Raw genomic sequence first — 14,514 nt, 5'->3', positions numbered from 1 at the left:
TCTATTGAAATATAAAATGTAAGCACAGTGTCCGTGTATGACGTTGGGATATTCTTTCCGAAGCAGTTGCATTTGATGTGCAGTATTTATTACTGTACTTATTAATTGTTCTTGCATAATTGCAAAGAAACACGCATCAGTCATTTTCCAGTTTCATTGTTACTACCAGAACCTCCTGTTACCACTTCACTTCCATGGGGAAAACCAGGGTCTTAAAACAATAACTGAACCCCTGCTGTGTCGCTAGTGTTTGAAGAAGATGTATTTGCCAGTTAAGTGTTGGATTATCAGCTATAAATGTTCCTCTCTGTCCCAGACATGTTTGCAAGTACTTACAGAGAGGTGAAGTTCTCAAATTGTAGGAAGCAAATACAGTTGAGGTTCCATCTACGTCTAGTCTTGGTGCATTGTTCTCCTGCTTACTAAACAGCTCTGTTGACTGTTGGCACCCAGCACCGTGACTGCTGAATCCAGCCCATTTGCTGAGGGAAATTCTGATGTAACCACCTGCTTCCTTCACATCGTGTGCCCACCTGGGTGATCCAGGGTAGCACGTTTGAAATACCAGGAAATCCTGGGAGATGGGGAAACAGGAGGTGGACTTTCTTATATGGTTTAGACTTGGAATTTAAATAATGTGTCACGGTGTCTGATATTTAAGAATCAAAAGTACAGAGAGCTAAGGCTTCCAGTAAATATTTAAACCCTAGCATTATTGTTGAATGTATGGATATATATTGATGTACATTCTACCAGCCCGCAGTGCTGGCGCGTCACCATGACATGGTAAATGAAATTCCTTTAGACCACCAGTCTAAGATAATGAATTGTTCCCACAGTTAATTGTATTGCCTTGATAACAAGGAACTATCGGAGGCCTAGAGAACACAATAAGTGGATTTCATCAGATGATTTGTGTGACGTTTTGAAAAATTATCCTCTGAAGTGACCTTATTTTAATGGAATTCTAGTGGCAATCAGCACGTGCCACACTGCGCAGGAGCCGATGGCATTCTTCCTCCCGTGGTGCATGGCAGAGGGTCATCCCAGGAAAGCCCCTGGCAGGGAGAAGCTCTGGGCATTCCAGAGTGGGAGACAGTGGATGCAGTAGAGCACCTCTGAGAACACATTTCTGGGTTATGTGGTCGGTATGTACCTTGTTTTAAAATACAGAAAAGATCTGAGGTTACTCGTATCTGTATCTCATCATCATTGCCAATGAGGAAATGAAACCACAGTCTACATGAAAACCAGTGAAAGGTGTTTATTTCAAGAGCGTGCATTGGAAGGGAGTCAGTCACCTTCAGTGGAAGACTTGCCATCAGGCTATGGAGTGGGGAGGCTTTCAGGGGACAAGGGGATGCCAATATGTCTAGATTGGAGAGTGTTGGTTACAGGAGCTGTAGATCAGCTAACTAGAAGTGAATGTTCTACACAGTTGGAGAGTGTTGGTTACGGGAGCTATAAATCAGCTAACTAGAAGTGAGTGTTCTACACAGTTGGTTAGGGTGAACATTTCCTGTTTCCAGTTGTCCCACACTGGAACTGAAGGTTCAGATTAGGTAGGCTGCCTGGTTATTCATTAAGCCCTAATTGTCCTTACTGAACCTTCATGTGTAACATGAATTGCTAAATGGTCTTATTAATAAAAACCTGGAGCCAGATATTGGGGTAAAAAAACTGAGAGATCAGAAAAGCAGAAAGAAGCCAGCACGTTCTTACCACTTGGAGATCCTCAGCCAAAGAGATCTACTTCCTGTATAACTATGCCTATATGCCTTTCTGTTCTGCATCTCACTTCCTCTCTCTGCCCTGCCACAACATTTCCTATCTGTCTGTACAGACCTCCAGACCTCTATGGTTAGTTCTGGGATTAAAGGCGTGTGTCACCATGCCTGGCCTTGTTCCCCAGATGGATCTCTGCCTCCCGAATGCTAGGATTAAATGCATGTTCTACCGCTGCCTAACCTCTGTGTTTACTATAGTGACTGGCTTTTTCCTCTGAACCTCAGATAAGCTTTATTAGGGCACACAATACATTGGGGGACACAATATATCACCCACCACATTCATGGCAGTCTGCATTCCTGCCAGTGTGACTTGTTGCTCGATGGCATCCTGGGCTGCTCCTTGCAGCTCATAGGCTGGTTTTCTGAACAGGCAGCTGGTAACAGGTCTGAGCTCTTATTTAGGGTCTGAATATTGTCTGTATGTCCAGTCTGTCCCTCACATGCAACTTATTAGGGGAATGGAGGGAGATAACATTCCTCCTTTAAAAGCTATTAAATTGACATTTTGTCATTTAATGAAAGAGAAAGCAGACTAACAAAGTATGCCAACACCTAGGCCTCCCACATCCGTGTGTCCCTACACAGTGCGGAAAGACAGGGCCTGTTTCAGTTCCTTACCCTTGTAGGCAGGTAGGATGAAGACTTGGCAACTTCTGGGTTGTTCTGGTGGTTATAAAGTTTACCATATATCAAATGTAAAAAAAATGTAAAATCAGAAACAAAATCCTTACATTTGACATTTAAGGTACACAAACAAGTATGATCTTTGTGCTGTTCATAATTACGAGAATCTGAACTCCCGGTGGGCCACAAACCCTGAGATCTGGTAAGGGAGTCAAGCTCAACTCTGAATGAAAATGTCATCTAACCTATGCACAAGGCAAATTGATCCTGAGTGTCCTCTATAACACACAGGGTGGACAGCACTTAAATACCACTTTCCAAGGATTTCCAAGGTTCCCAACATGCTTAGTGCTATTTAGAGTTTTGAGTCTAAACAGGGTTCATTGTTCATTTTCATAGAACAGCACAAAAGCCACCAAGTTAAAAGTAAGCATGATTTTCTATTTTATTTGTATATTAACTGAAATATGGTTTATGAATTTTCAGCTCAATGTGTTCCCAAGCTTCAGAATCCTGGGGTAAACTGAGAGTCTTGTGAGAAACAGTACTTTAATTAGGCTGTGGACTTCATATACTCGCAAATACAAAGACACCATGGCAGTGGAGAAGTAGCGGGATGTCCCGTTCGGGCATCTGAAGCTTTTGACTGACTCCTGATGTCACATCCACAGTAAGGGGGACAACGTTTGGAGCCCCATGTAAATGAAAAAGTATTTTTCAGAGCTCTGGCATGATTTCCTATTTGGACATAGTACTTATCAAAATTAGTGTAAGTCATCTCTGCCCACAGTAAGGGAGTTGTATATTACTCCTTGTATTTGCCTGTCTCTGGGTAAGTTGGTGCCAGGAGCAAAGGATGGGGAAGTTGTAAATCATGACAGAAGTATGACAGGAGACCCGGGGAAACTTGAGATCTGATCTCCATCTGAACTTTCAGTTAGCATAACCAAAGGCTGTGGCTTTTTTCAATTGAATCTTTCACATCCATGAAGTGAAGAAATAAAGTCTTGACTATGAGTAAACCCTACAACACAGTCTACGGCACTTCCAGAGTTCACATGTGCCTGTCAAAGAGCGAGAACAAGCCTATTTCCAGTTTGAGCCTGTATTATCCCTAAAAATTTCAGGGTGATGCTAGCATTCTGAAGGGTGCTTTGGCAGCAGCCCCTAAAGGGTAAGTGCGTGTGGCTGCAACTGTAATTCCTTCTCTGTCTAGCCGTAGTGGCTCCTCCACCATTGCCCGCTGTCTCTAGATGTCCTTGAGTGTATTTCCCTTCAAACAGAACATGTCTAGTCATGAGCTCACCACATCCCTCCTTCCATCCTGCCTCCCTGTGCGGAAAAGATCACGCACCTTCTCTAGTGTTCAACATCTTCCACTGGCCAACTCCGCTGGCCAGCTTTCACTCAGGTGGGTCGAAGGTGACCAAAATCTACTTTGAGGGAACCCAGTGGCCTCTGGTTAGGGCCTTCTAAGGTCAGGTGACCTTCTCCTAAAGGTCTTCCTTTGTCCCATGGTTCTTTATTGTCATTTCTTTCTGTTCAGAAAGCCCTGAGTTCTGTTCTTGCCAAATCATATTTGAAGCTTATTTAGAATAAATTGACCCATGAGAATGAAATGATTCACTAGCATCTTATGTGGGATAATATCCAAAGTAAAGATCTTCCTTGAGAAGCAGCATGTGAAGATGCCCATGAGGATGTAAGGACTGGGTCAACTCACTTCAGAGTCAATTCTCCAAGACCTCGGGGTTTTTCAGTCAGGTCTGAAGCAAGGCCAAGCATTCTGGCCCTTTGATGAAGAATGAGAATTTTAGACTATTATTTGTTTTACTCAAAAATTATAGGACTCTACAGAAACAAAAGAGGCATGCTTGCTATGGAGGGAGAAAGATACATCAGTGTTGAATAGAGGATTTTCAGGGGAACAAAACTATCTGGATAGCCATGTGGCAGCTCCATGATATGTAACGGTGGAAAGCCATTGGCCTGCTAATGGAAGCCACCTCAAGTGATAATCTTGTGTCAGTGTTCAGTGCTCCAAGCTTCTTTTAAAAGACATATCTAATGAGTTTTGTTTATGGAAGCAAAAAAGCAAAATAATAGCCTTGGAAATTCCCAGTCCATCCAGAACAAACTATATTCAAACACAGAAAAGAGGGGTAGTGTCCACAGCCGACCACCATGTTTCCCCAAGCTCTGTTTCGGTTGCCCAATATTATGGTCAGTTAGCTTCTTGTTCGTCTCTTGTGTGCTATTCACTGCTAGATAATCAATCAGATCCTGAGCACTTCATGGCTGAATGTGTTAGCATTATCCAGAGCCACCTCTGTCCATCTCAGATGTCTGTGTGAGCTTCTAAATGCCTGCCTCCTTTCTTTCCAGGACTTGCTATCGCCAGTGCCCTGGTAGACATCTCACAGCAGAAGCCTTCTGACAATAAAGACAAGACTTCCGGAGTCCGCAACCGGAAACACCTCTCCACACGTCAAGGAACTTGTGTCTGAGTGGAAACCACTTCTGTGCTGTGTGCTGGTTTCCTTCACAAATGGCTTCCGTTAAAGCTCTTCTGTGGCCTTGGGTTTTACAGAGGTTAATGTCCTAGGATCCAGGGCCCAAGTATAGTTCCCTCTAAGTGGGCAATGTCCCAAGTGGCCAAAGAATGCCAGTGAGTTTTTTTTAAAGTAACAGTATTGATGGTCACAAGTGTTAAAGTCAGTTTTCATGGCTCTCTTAGGCTTAGAGCAACATAACTTACTATGGAAAAAGATGTATATTGTTTCTTAATGCAGATGGAAATATGTAATTCATATAAACCAACTGTTTATATCCCAGGACTTTAAAGAAAGACATTTTATAATGCCTGAATGATGAGAAATGGACAGTTTTTGCCTCATTAGCAAACGTAGGTCATTTGCATACGAGTGGGAAGTGAACAGATCATGGAAGCTGTAACTGCTGTTTTGTCTCATTATAAATATGAAAGCAAGGCTTTTATTTAATAACGTGTAAGTCATGTGTTTAAATTCTCCACATGACCACATAGTATCCAGAGTCAATTTGAGAATGTAACAATTTTCAACTAATGGGAACCCGGACCAGAGAGTTGGTCTGGATGGTGTGTGGCAGGAGGTTTGTTAGAATTTTGAGTGTGGGGAATGTTCTTGAAAGGACAGAGCACAGGAAAGACTGCCTGGCAATCAAGTCCCTTCCTTCCACAAACAGCCTCCGGTTCAACAACAAGAAGACAGCCAGAACAGCCGTTGGATAGCAGAGTCTCTGGTACAAATGGTGATGCTTTGGTTGCCTGGGAATCACCGTGCGGTACCAGGCCAGAGTGTGCCTCTGAGTGTTCACCAGAGTGGGTCATTTTCTTCTAGCTGGTCTTCTGTTCCCTGGATTTCAGTGACCTTCTACAAGTGTTACAAAATGTATCTTAAAGGTAACACTTTCCAAGCTCCCCGCTACCACCTCCTTCCTGTAGAATGTGAGCACACAGGAGCCGGCCAGCATGCCTCAGCAAATTTCCCATCCCCAAGGCAATCACCATGTGGGGAGATGTCCACAGTCCAAAACCATATCCATTGCTGGCCACATCCAAAACATTCCTGATGACACAAAGCCCCGACTAACAGTAGAAAGGAAAGACAGAAGGACAGCTCTCATGTGGGACAGTCATTTGTGTGCTGATACCGACCGAAGTTCACTGAAGTTCAGTCTGGAGTGGCCATGGTTGACTTCAGAGTGACCACGGGAGAGATGAGAACAATGAACAAGATACCCAAAGTTGCTGCATACTCTGTAGTTTTGTTTAATATCAGAGTCATTACATCTAATCAGTGTTCAGTACTGTATACATACTTTTCATGTTCTTTGGAATTCTGGAGGGCGATGACACTTTACAATTAATGCCTAGTTACTTGCATGCCATGGTTGTACATTAGCAGAATATGACCCTATTGCAATATTGAATATTTATTTCAAATTCCATGTATACATAGCTTAATTTGATGAGGACTGAGTGTAATATGTCACAGAAATGACCACAGAATATGTAGCTGCATCTTATAAAACATAGTTAGGTCACATCTAACCATGATTGTCTTATTTTGATATCTAGCCTTTTGAATATAGTATATATTCTTTATGTTAGCATGATAAGTTACTCTATTTTCCATGCACTCAAAAGCAGATGAATTTGTAGAATAGTTTTAGTAATTTTCTCTCAGCCTGTGGGGTTTGGGTGGGAGAGGGAGGGCTGGTTATTGGTACTTCCCAGGATGTTTTCTCTCAGAAAACTAGTTGAGCTGAATTTTTAAATGTCTCCTAAAAACAATCAAGTAATTTGATCAACTTCTTTTAGACATTTTACATGTTGAATTTTCCCATGAAATAATAAATTGGCCAAACTGGTCATTATAAAGATCTAGTCATTTGAAAATAAAGAAATTGCTCATTTTGTTGAATCCCCAACAGTTGTCTCTAGAGAAAGCTCATACAACAAAGGTAAAGTGCACCAGACCTGTCTGAGTCATCCAAGCCGCCAGCAGTCAATGCCCGTGTGGAGGAGCTGTCCAGTCTCATCCACTGTGAATCCTACAGGGTTCTTAACACTTGAAAATCTGAATTTTAGAGAATTATGGAATTTAATGCAATGTCACACTCTACCGTTAACTCTGTGGCCAATTATGCAATATATCTTCAGCTTATAAAACTTTTTACTGGAAATAAAATTCTTCACCCCTAGGTGAAGTGAACCAAAAGTGTCGTTCTCCGTGGCCTGCTCTTCCCACCACCCCTCCTGATTGCTTTAAATTTGGGTGTTTTTTAATGGGAGTCTCAACATTTCAGCATAGAATGACTTGAGGAATCCTCATCATCTAAGATCTCACTGCTAAGTCTGAGCACTTTCAGACAAATAGAATAGAGTTTAAAAATTAACCTGGGACCATTATTTGGGCAACTAGAGAAAAATCATAGTGAAAACACAGTATGCTTGTGTTTATGATTTGGTTTCGTAAATTTTAAAAAGAGTTAAGATTCTCATAATTGCTTTGAAGGAGTGAAAAGCTAAGTTAGTGAAATGCAAGAAGGAAAAGTGATGTGTAGTGTGTGTGTGTGTGTGTGTGTGTGTGTGTGTGTGTGTGTGTGAGACAGCAGGTATCTTCCTCAGTCATTCTTCATGTTATCACCTTACTTGACTTGATCCAGGTTGTGAGACAGGATCTCTGACTGAGCCTGGGGGTTGCTGATTTATGTAGACTGGCAGGCCAGTGAGCCCCAGGGATCCTCTGGTCTGTCTACCCAGTGGACTCCAGAGGATTGGCCACAGGTCCTCAAGCTTGCAGGGCAAACACTTGACCCACCAAGCCATCTCCCAACTCTGTCATGTTCTAGAGCATAGGAAAACATTAATTAGAGTATCTATCCAATCAACTCTTCCTGTACTTTCTGACATCTCATTTTCTTTGGGAATTAATAAGACAGAGGTGTCTGTGTGGTGGCCGTTGCCCCTGCCATGGATCATTTAGAGAGCATCTGCCATGAGGTGTGTGGTGCTGGGGCAGTTATGAAGCCCTTCCACCGTAAAGGGAGAGGTAAACAGAGCTGTCGACATCCTTAGAGATGGACAAAAGCCCCCTGTGGGCCCAGAGCAGCCCAGCTGTGGTGATCATGGGGTGGCCAGGCCAGTTCTTTCCTCCTACTTGACATATTTGTGGATCCATCTCTTAATTTTTATGCATCTTTTCAAGCCAGGTATGTTTGTTCAGAAACACATCTTATGCCTCTAGAATTTGGAGGTTTCTAACCCTGCCTGACATTTGGAGCAACAGAACCATGGTTCTATATCTGTGGTGAAGCACAGCATCTTTCAGATGAGGCCTTGATGATATCTAAGCAGAGCCTCAGAGCCAAGCTCACCCACAGACAAGGCAAGGAGGGACCAAGGCCATGAGTCATTTTGAGGATTGTCTTTGTTTGGTTTTGTTGGTTTTTGTTTTGTTTTGTTTTAATAAAAAATAATTCATCCCTCTAATTCCTAATGCTTTGCATAATTTTCCAAGGAATTTAGGCCACTGGGTGCTGAGCAGTGGTTTCCAGCTGTACACAATTAACATTTTAGTTTCACCCAATTTCTTAAATTAAAAATTATGATTGTAACTACATGTCTATAAGTGTGCAGGTATGCAAGTCTGTTTTAAGCACTGATTGTGTAAGATTTTAAATCTGCCTTTAAAAGCCTGTATTTTAGAATATGATCAAACCTGTAATTCTCCTGCCTCATGTGTTGAGACTACAGGTCAGCACCACTGTGCTCAGCTGCTGCTGCTGTTACTATTATTATTTTTATCATGTTGACCTTTTTATGATCATCCAACAAAGAGCACCCCTTGTTAGAATCTGTCAAGGCCCCTCCCCACGGAAGACGGTCATGAAACTTGTGTGGTTGAATTTCACATTCAAAACACATCATTCTCTCCTTCCCTCTTCAGATTCTCACTGACCTTTCCCCCACTTGCTCTCTGAATCCTCCTAGGCTTTTTCTGAGAATGGAAGGCTGTACTGTGAGAGATGGAACCGCAGGATGCCAGCCCTCCCTGAGGGCCTGAGCCCTTGGATGTGTTTTGTGTTAACATTTCCCAGGACTGGGCCTTTGCTCATGCTGAGGCTAAAGTGTTTTGCCATTGGGCTATGACCCCAGGCTCTCCAGGGCTCTCTAAGTTGCCAAGACTGAATTTGAACTGGAGACCCTCTTCCTCCCAACTCCCTCCTCCTTTGACACCACCACCACCACCACCCCCCCCACCACCCCCCCCCCCCCCCCCCCGCTACCAGCTCATTCACCCAGCACTGGGACAGGCAGGACTAAGCCCTCCCCTGCTCTAGAGAGCTTCCAATCCCTGTTCTCTGCCAGAAGCTCCCTTCCCCCAACTCCACAGAAGGGCTGAAGGGAGGGCTCAGTTGTGGGGACCTGAGCTCTAGTCCCAAAGCCGCATAAGAAGTTGGATGTTGGGACAAGCAAGATGGCTCAAATGGCATTAAGAGCATGTACCACACTTGTAGAGGAGCTGTGTTTAGGTCCCAGCATGCATCAGACAGCTCACAGGTGCCCTTAACTCCAGCTTCAGGGGTTCCAACACCCTCTTCTGACCTCTTAGGCACCTAGATTTATGTGCACAAACTTGGTCAAGGACATGAACTTGTAATCCTAGTAGTGGGGTCTCAGAAATAGGCAGACCCTTAGGGGATCTAGTTTAATTGCTACTGATAAGAGAACTAGTCTCAAAAAGAGGGGTGTTGGGTGGGCAAAATGCATGTGGGTGTCCATGTATCTGCATAAACTCAAAGTTGCACAGGTACCTGCCCAGACAGACACATGTGCATGCATGAATGCAAACACACAGTTACACACACAAAAAGATCAAATACCTGAAAAGTACCCTCATTTAGCCCAGAGTCTACAGGAGGCCTTCAGCCAGGATCCTGACCAATCTGAGAGCTTGCCTCTGCTCCCAAGGACAGAATATTGCTTCCTTCCCCTTTTCCTCAAGGTTGCTTTCTATCATGTTTTCCAAAGATCAGCCAGAGGAGGTGTTGGAAGAGACCAAGATGGCTGCCTAGTCCAAGGAAACTTGCCTAGCCAGCTAGTATCTCCTTTAAAATGGAGAGGAGCTTGGGAGAGGCCCACTGAAGAGTAGCCTGGTCAACAGGAAGCGCCTTCTCTTTGGACCCTAGCCCTGCCCACTCTCCTCTTCACCTGCTCTGTGCCCCCCACCCTGCCCACTCTCCTCTTCACCTGCTCTGTGCCCCCCACCCTGCCCACTCTCCTCTTCACCTGCTCTGTGCCCCCCACCCTGCCCACTCTCCTCTTCACCTGCTCTGTGGTCCTTTGCCCTGCTCACTCTCAGGCTTTTTAACAGTGGACTTATGGCAGCGTAGAGATTTGTGTGGTTTGGCTCAAAAGTGATTTTAAGGAGATCTGCCTAGGTTTATGAGTAGCAACTGTGAACCCCAGGCACTCTTCCAGCCCACTCACAGCCTTGTGAATATGCACACTTGGCTGCTTTGCTTTCTAAACATAAAGCTTTTGTATCATTTTTGAATACTTGTCTATAAACTAAGGTCTCTGCCCTTCCTTCATCCTCACCTCCCGATTCCCTGAGCTTAGACCTTTCATTGAGGAGAAAATTCTCCCCATTCATATGTGGGGGGCAGTGGTTCTAAATGAGACACAGCAGAAACTCGTACTCTGCTCACCGTTGGGATTGACCACGCTGCTTTTGGCAGAAGTGGTTTTGCTCAGGTGAGACGGTTGTTTAAGTACAGGCTGCTCTGAACTAGCTGCATGTGGTGAGTAGAGACCCTGCTCTGGGAAACCCACCCAGGAAAATAATATTGGTGAAAATAGATTCCTGTAACAATTGATTTCCTGGCTCTCTATAGCCCCCAGTGCCCAAAGGCATCTTAGATGGTGTCCTTGCTCACGATGTGTTAAGTTACCTTGTAATTTGGACACAATCAAAATTTCCTATAAAGACAAACGACAGCCCCAATTTCATAATACCTTAGGTCAGTTGTCTAAACTATTTCTAAGTGAACTGGGATAAAAGTGCTTACCCAAGAGGGCAGCAAGGGAACATGTAGGGAATATGGTTTGGATGAAAATGTCCTTACCTTAGGAACTCAGTACTCTTTCAACAAATATACACCAATAAAAAAGAAAGAAACAATGCTTACCTGTGTCACCTGACTCTGTGGCGTTCTTGTTACTGTCGTTGATGACGTCAAAGGAGACCATGGTTACTCATCTTCTGTTACTATGGAAGAGTACAAAATTAAACTCAGCAAATCTTGAGCACTGATATTTGTTTCCTTTGAACTTTGTGTGTGTGTGTGTGTGTTAAAGGGGGTAATACTAAAGTTCATAGAGATGCCAAAGCTCCCAAATAATTAATATGCAGTTGGAACCATTGGAGTGCATTCCTGGTGATTCAGACATGTGCTTTTCGAGATTTTGGAATATCTATTACATATTTTGCAGCTAAACATCATCTTCTTTAACTTTAAATGGTAGCTTTGTAGCAAACACTAAAACCTATTGGCTTTTCTCTCCCCTCAGCACAGGTCTCTTGACCCTTCATCCACTAGGCAGTCTGCTTCTCCAGCTGCAGAGCAGCATGCTCACACCCCTATCAATGCTCTAAGAACAAATAACTAGCATAGAATGGGCATGTGCAGCTTTGTTCTCTCCCGAGGATGCTGGCTTGTTTGAAATACGATGGCACTTAAGAGGGAAGGCCGGCTGGAAGGACACCAATAAAAACACTCTCACTCTGCTTAAAACAGTTTGATTTCAACCTGAAGTGAATTACTTCACAATGCAAACAGATAATGGCAGACAGGATGTGTGGCTTGTCAAGTTCCTAGAGTCAGAACTCCAGATCCAATTGAAGCTTGCTAGCTGGAGTAGAGCAGAAACCTCCCCAACATCCACTTGCAGATGACCTGTGTGGAAAGGGGACCTCTGAAACTCCAGTGTCCACTCCTGCTGACTTCTCCGATGACAGTTCCAATCTGACCTCCCCATGCATGAGAAAAGAACAACTCCGTCAACATGAGCTGGCAAAGGAATGGCCGTTTAGGGCTAATAGCACAGAGGCATGTCCCTGACGAGGCTATAGGAGTCTGTAACGATGTGCAAGGCTTTCTGCTTTTATATGGATAACACAATGTTTGACACCTTGACTTTCCTTTTTTAAGCAATGTCCAGAATATGGTTATGTGGCAGTATTAATATTTCTTGGGTGAAAATCACTTTGGTTTTGCACATTTGTGAATTGAGTGTTATTTTATCTTGAAGATTATCTAAAGGCTCATGTTATGCCTTCATTGGAACCACTTGGAAGAAAAAAAAAAAACATTTTTTTGCTAGTAGTACAAAACATTACAGCCATGATTATAGTCCCACCACAGCATTCATACAATTCACAGTCACATTTTCTTCTGATATAAATTACTCTTGATGGAGTCTTGAAAGTCGTTTTGATATAGACTCGAAGAGACCGTTGGAAAAGATTGTAGCAATGCCAAGTTCATTGTTGTGATGGAGAATGATGATTAATAGTGTCTGAAAAGTTTGAAGTCTATTGTCTGTTGATAGAAAGTTTAATTCAACTGGTAAAACAGACTCCTTGCTTCCACTGAAGTTAAATGAATCTTCATGTTGGCCTTAATCATGTTAGTATAGATTGGGATGCTAGCTTTATTTGGGATTTTGTGCTTTGTTTGATCTAAAGTGGTCCACACACTACACAGTGAGCTGGGGTGTCCATTATCATAACCCACCACCACCCAGGAGCATGTGAAGAATGTGTTTCCAGAGCCTTGGGCACCTGCAGCATTGGCTAACTCCACACAATCACAACATTTTAACACGGTTTTCCAGTGATGGCCCCATGGGAGTATTCAGTGTGTTCCAACTTCTGAAGGCTGGGGAGAGGTGCTGCCTTCTACCTCACGGACTCGCTGTGAGGACTGTGTTGTATATGAGGGACCGAATAACTAGGATGCCCTATCACAATTTACATTCCCATTTGACGGGCACTCATAATGCCCTCACTTGGGAAACTTACGCAGGAGAATCGTTACAAGTTCTAGGCCAGCCTGGGCTACATAGTGAGACCCTGCATCTAAATAAATAAATAAAACTAAAAGAACCTGCAGAGTTGAAACCCTATCTCAAAAATATAAAAAACCCATCTCCATCTGAAGCTGGACTGTTTGTAGTTAAGCATTTCCTGTCCAATTAAAAATGAATTTCTCACCTGTGCGGAAACGTCTGGAATCTCAGTGGAAGTTCCACAAAAGAATTATTTTACACAGAGCATTTATGTCTGAAACAGCAGCTTTCATGATTTCCCCATCGATGGGGACATACTCAACACACTTTTCAAAGCTTCCACCAAAGTAAGAAAGCAAACGTTCTCCTGTCTTTCTGCGAGCAGTTACTCAGGTAGATATTTTCCTTGGATAAACAATCTCCATTGTTTACCGAAGCATGCACTGATGGTCCCCGGTAGTGTTTGCAGCCTGAGTTTTATTCCAGCAGCTCCATGAAATGAGTCCGTGGTGCAGGGCAGGCAGCCCCTCTGGAACCTCAGAGTATTTGTTCTCTCGCTGTTCTAAAGGTAATTAAGGACCATTGCATGTTTCTCAATTAATGATTTCTCATTCAACAGGGGATCTTTGATGCTAATTTGTTTTAATCAGGGCAGAGGCTGCTCAGAAACTCCGAACAATTCACTGAAGAGGAACTAGGAATTTTTAATCAAGTGGAAGAGATTTAAATGCTGTGAGGGAAGCATCCATCATATGCCTTCAATTCCCCTTCATTTAGCTGTGTTCTCTGGGCTTTATAAACCAATATGAGATTATTGAATGGAGTGTATTGTATCATGCAGCTCACTTCTTCCTGGGTGTTTGTGTGTGTGCATAATGGACCTTCATTTCTTCCATGGAAAAGCCTGTTTACACTCAAACTTCGTTTCTCTTAATAGAGAATATATTTTAAAATAAATTTTAAAACAAAATTATTTATACATAGATCTAGTGCCCTTTTATTGTACATAGCAAGATAGTGTGTTTTCATATATGTAGCAAAAGAATGATGGAAGATACATTAGAAATTAAATTTAAAACATTCTTTTCATCCCGTGGATTCTGTCACCGAGTGGCTGTTCATGATTCCAGTAGCTAAAGTCAAATTGCATTACACATACAGAAGCGTTCCAGAGCTAGAATTGCATTACAGCATGATTACATGCTAGCTTTTATTTTAAAAGTGACATCATCAGGTGACTTTGCCTTCAGAAAGTGAATATTCAACATAGTGAGGTTGCAGCTGCTGCCTTTCTCAGCTAATGACCAGATTTGGTCTCATTGTGATGTTTTCAAATCACAGTAATTTTACTAAGTCAGTCATAGGAAAATTAAATGTATTTTTCCTATATTTCTTTTTCCTGAATATAGAAAAATCTCAGTAAATATTCCAGAGGTCTAACCATTTAAAAACTTACTGTTTCATCATGTTCAAGTAAGT

General features: G+C 42.8%; 1 protein-coding gene across 1 annotated transcript in view; it reads left to right on the top strand.

Moving 5' to 3' along the window:
- The window catches only part of Atrnl1 (attractin like 1), a 582,942-nt gene extending 575,765 nt beyond the window's left edge, over positions 1-7,177 (top strand). The window contains exon 29 of the mRNA XM_059256021.1: positions 4,800-7,177. Within this exon, the coding sequence (XP_059112004.1) occupies positions 4,800-4,921 (122 nt within the window). The 3' untranslated portion in view covers positions 4,922-7,177. The remainder of the gene's footprint in view (positions 1-4,799) is intronic.
- Positions 7,178-14,514: the final 7,337 nt, after the last annotated feature.

Source organism: Peromyscus eremicus, chromosome 1, assembly GCF_949786415.1.
Source record: "Peromyscus eremicus chromosome 1, PerEre_H2_v1, whole genome shotgun sequence".
NCBI lineage: Eukaryota > Metazoa > Chordata > Mammalia > Rodentia > Cricetidae > Peromyscus > Peromyscus eremicus.
Note: the sequence above shows the minus strand (reverse complement) of the source record. Positions and strands in the feature narration are given on the sequence as shown.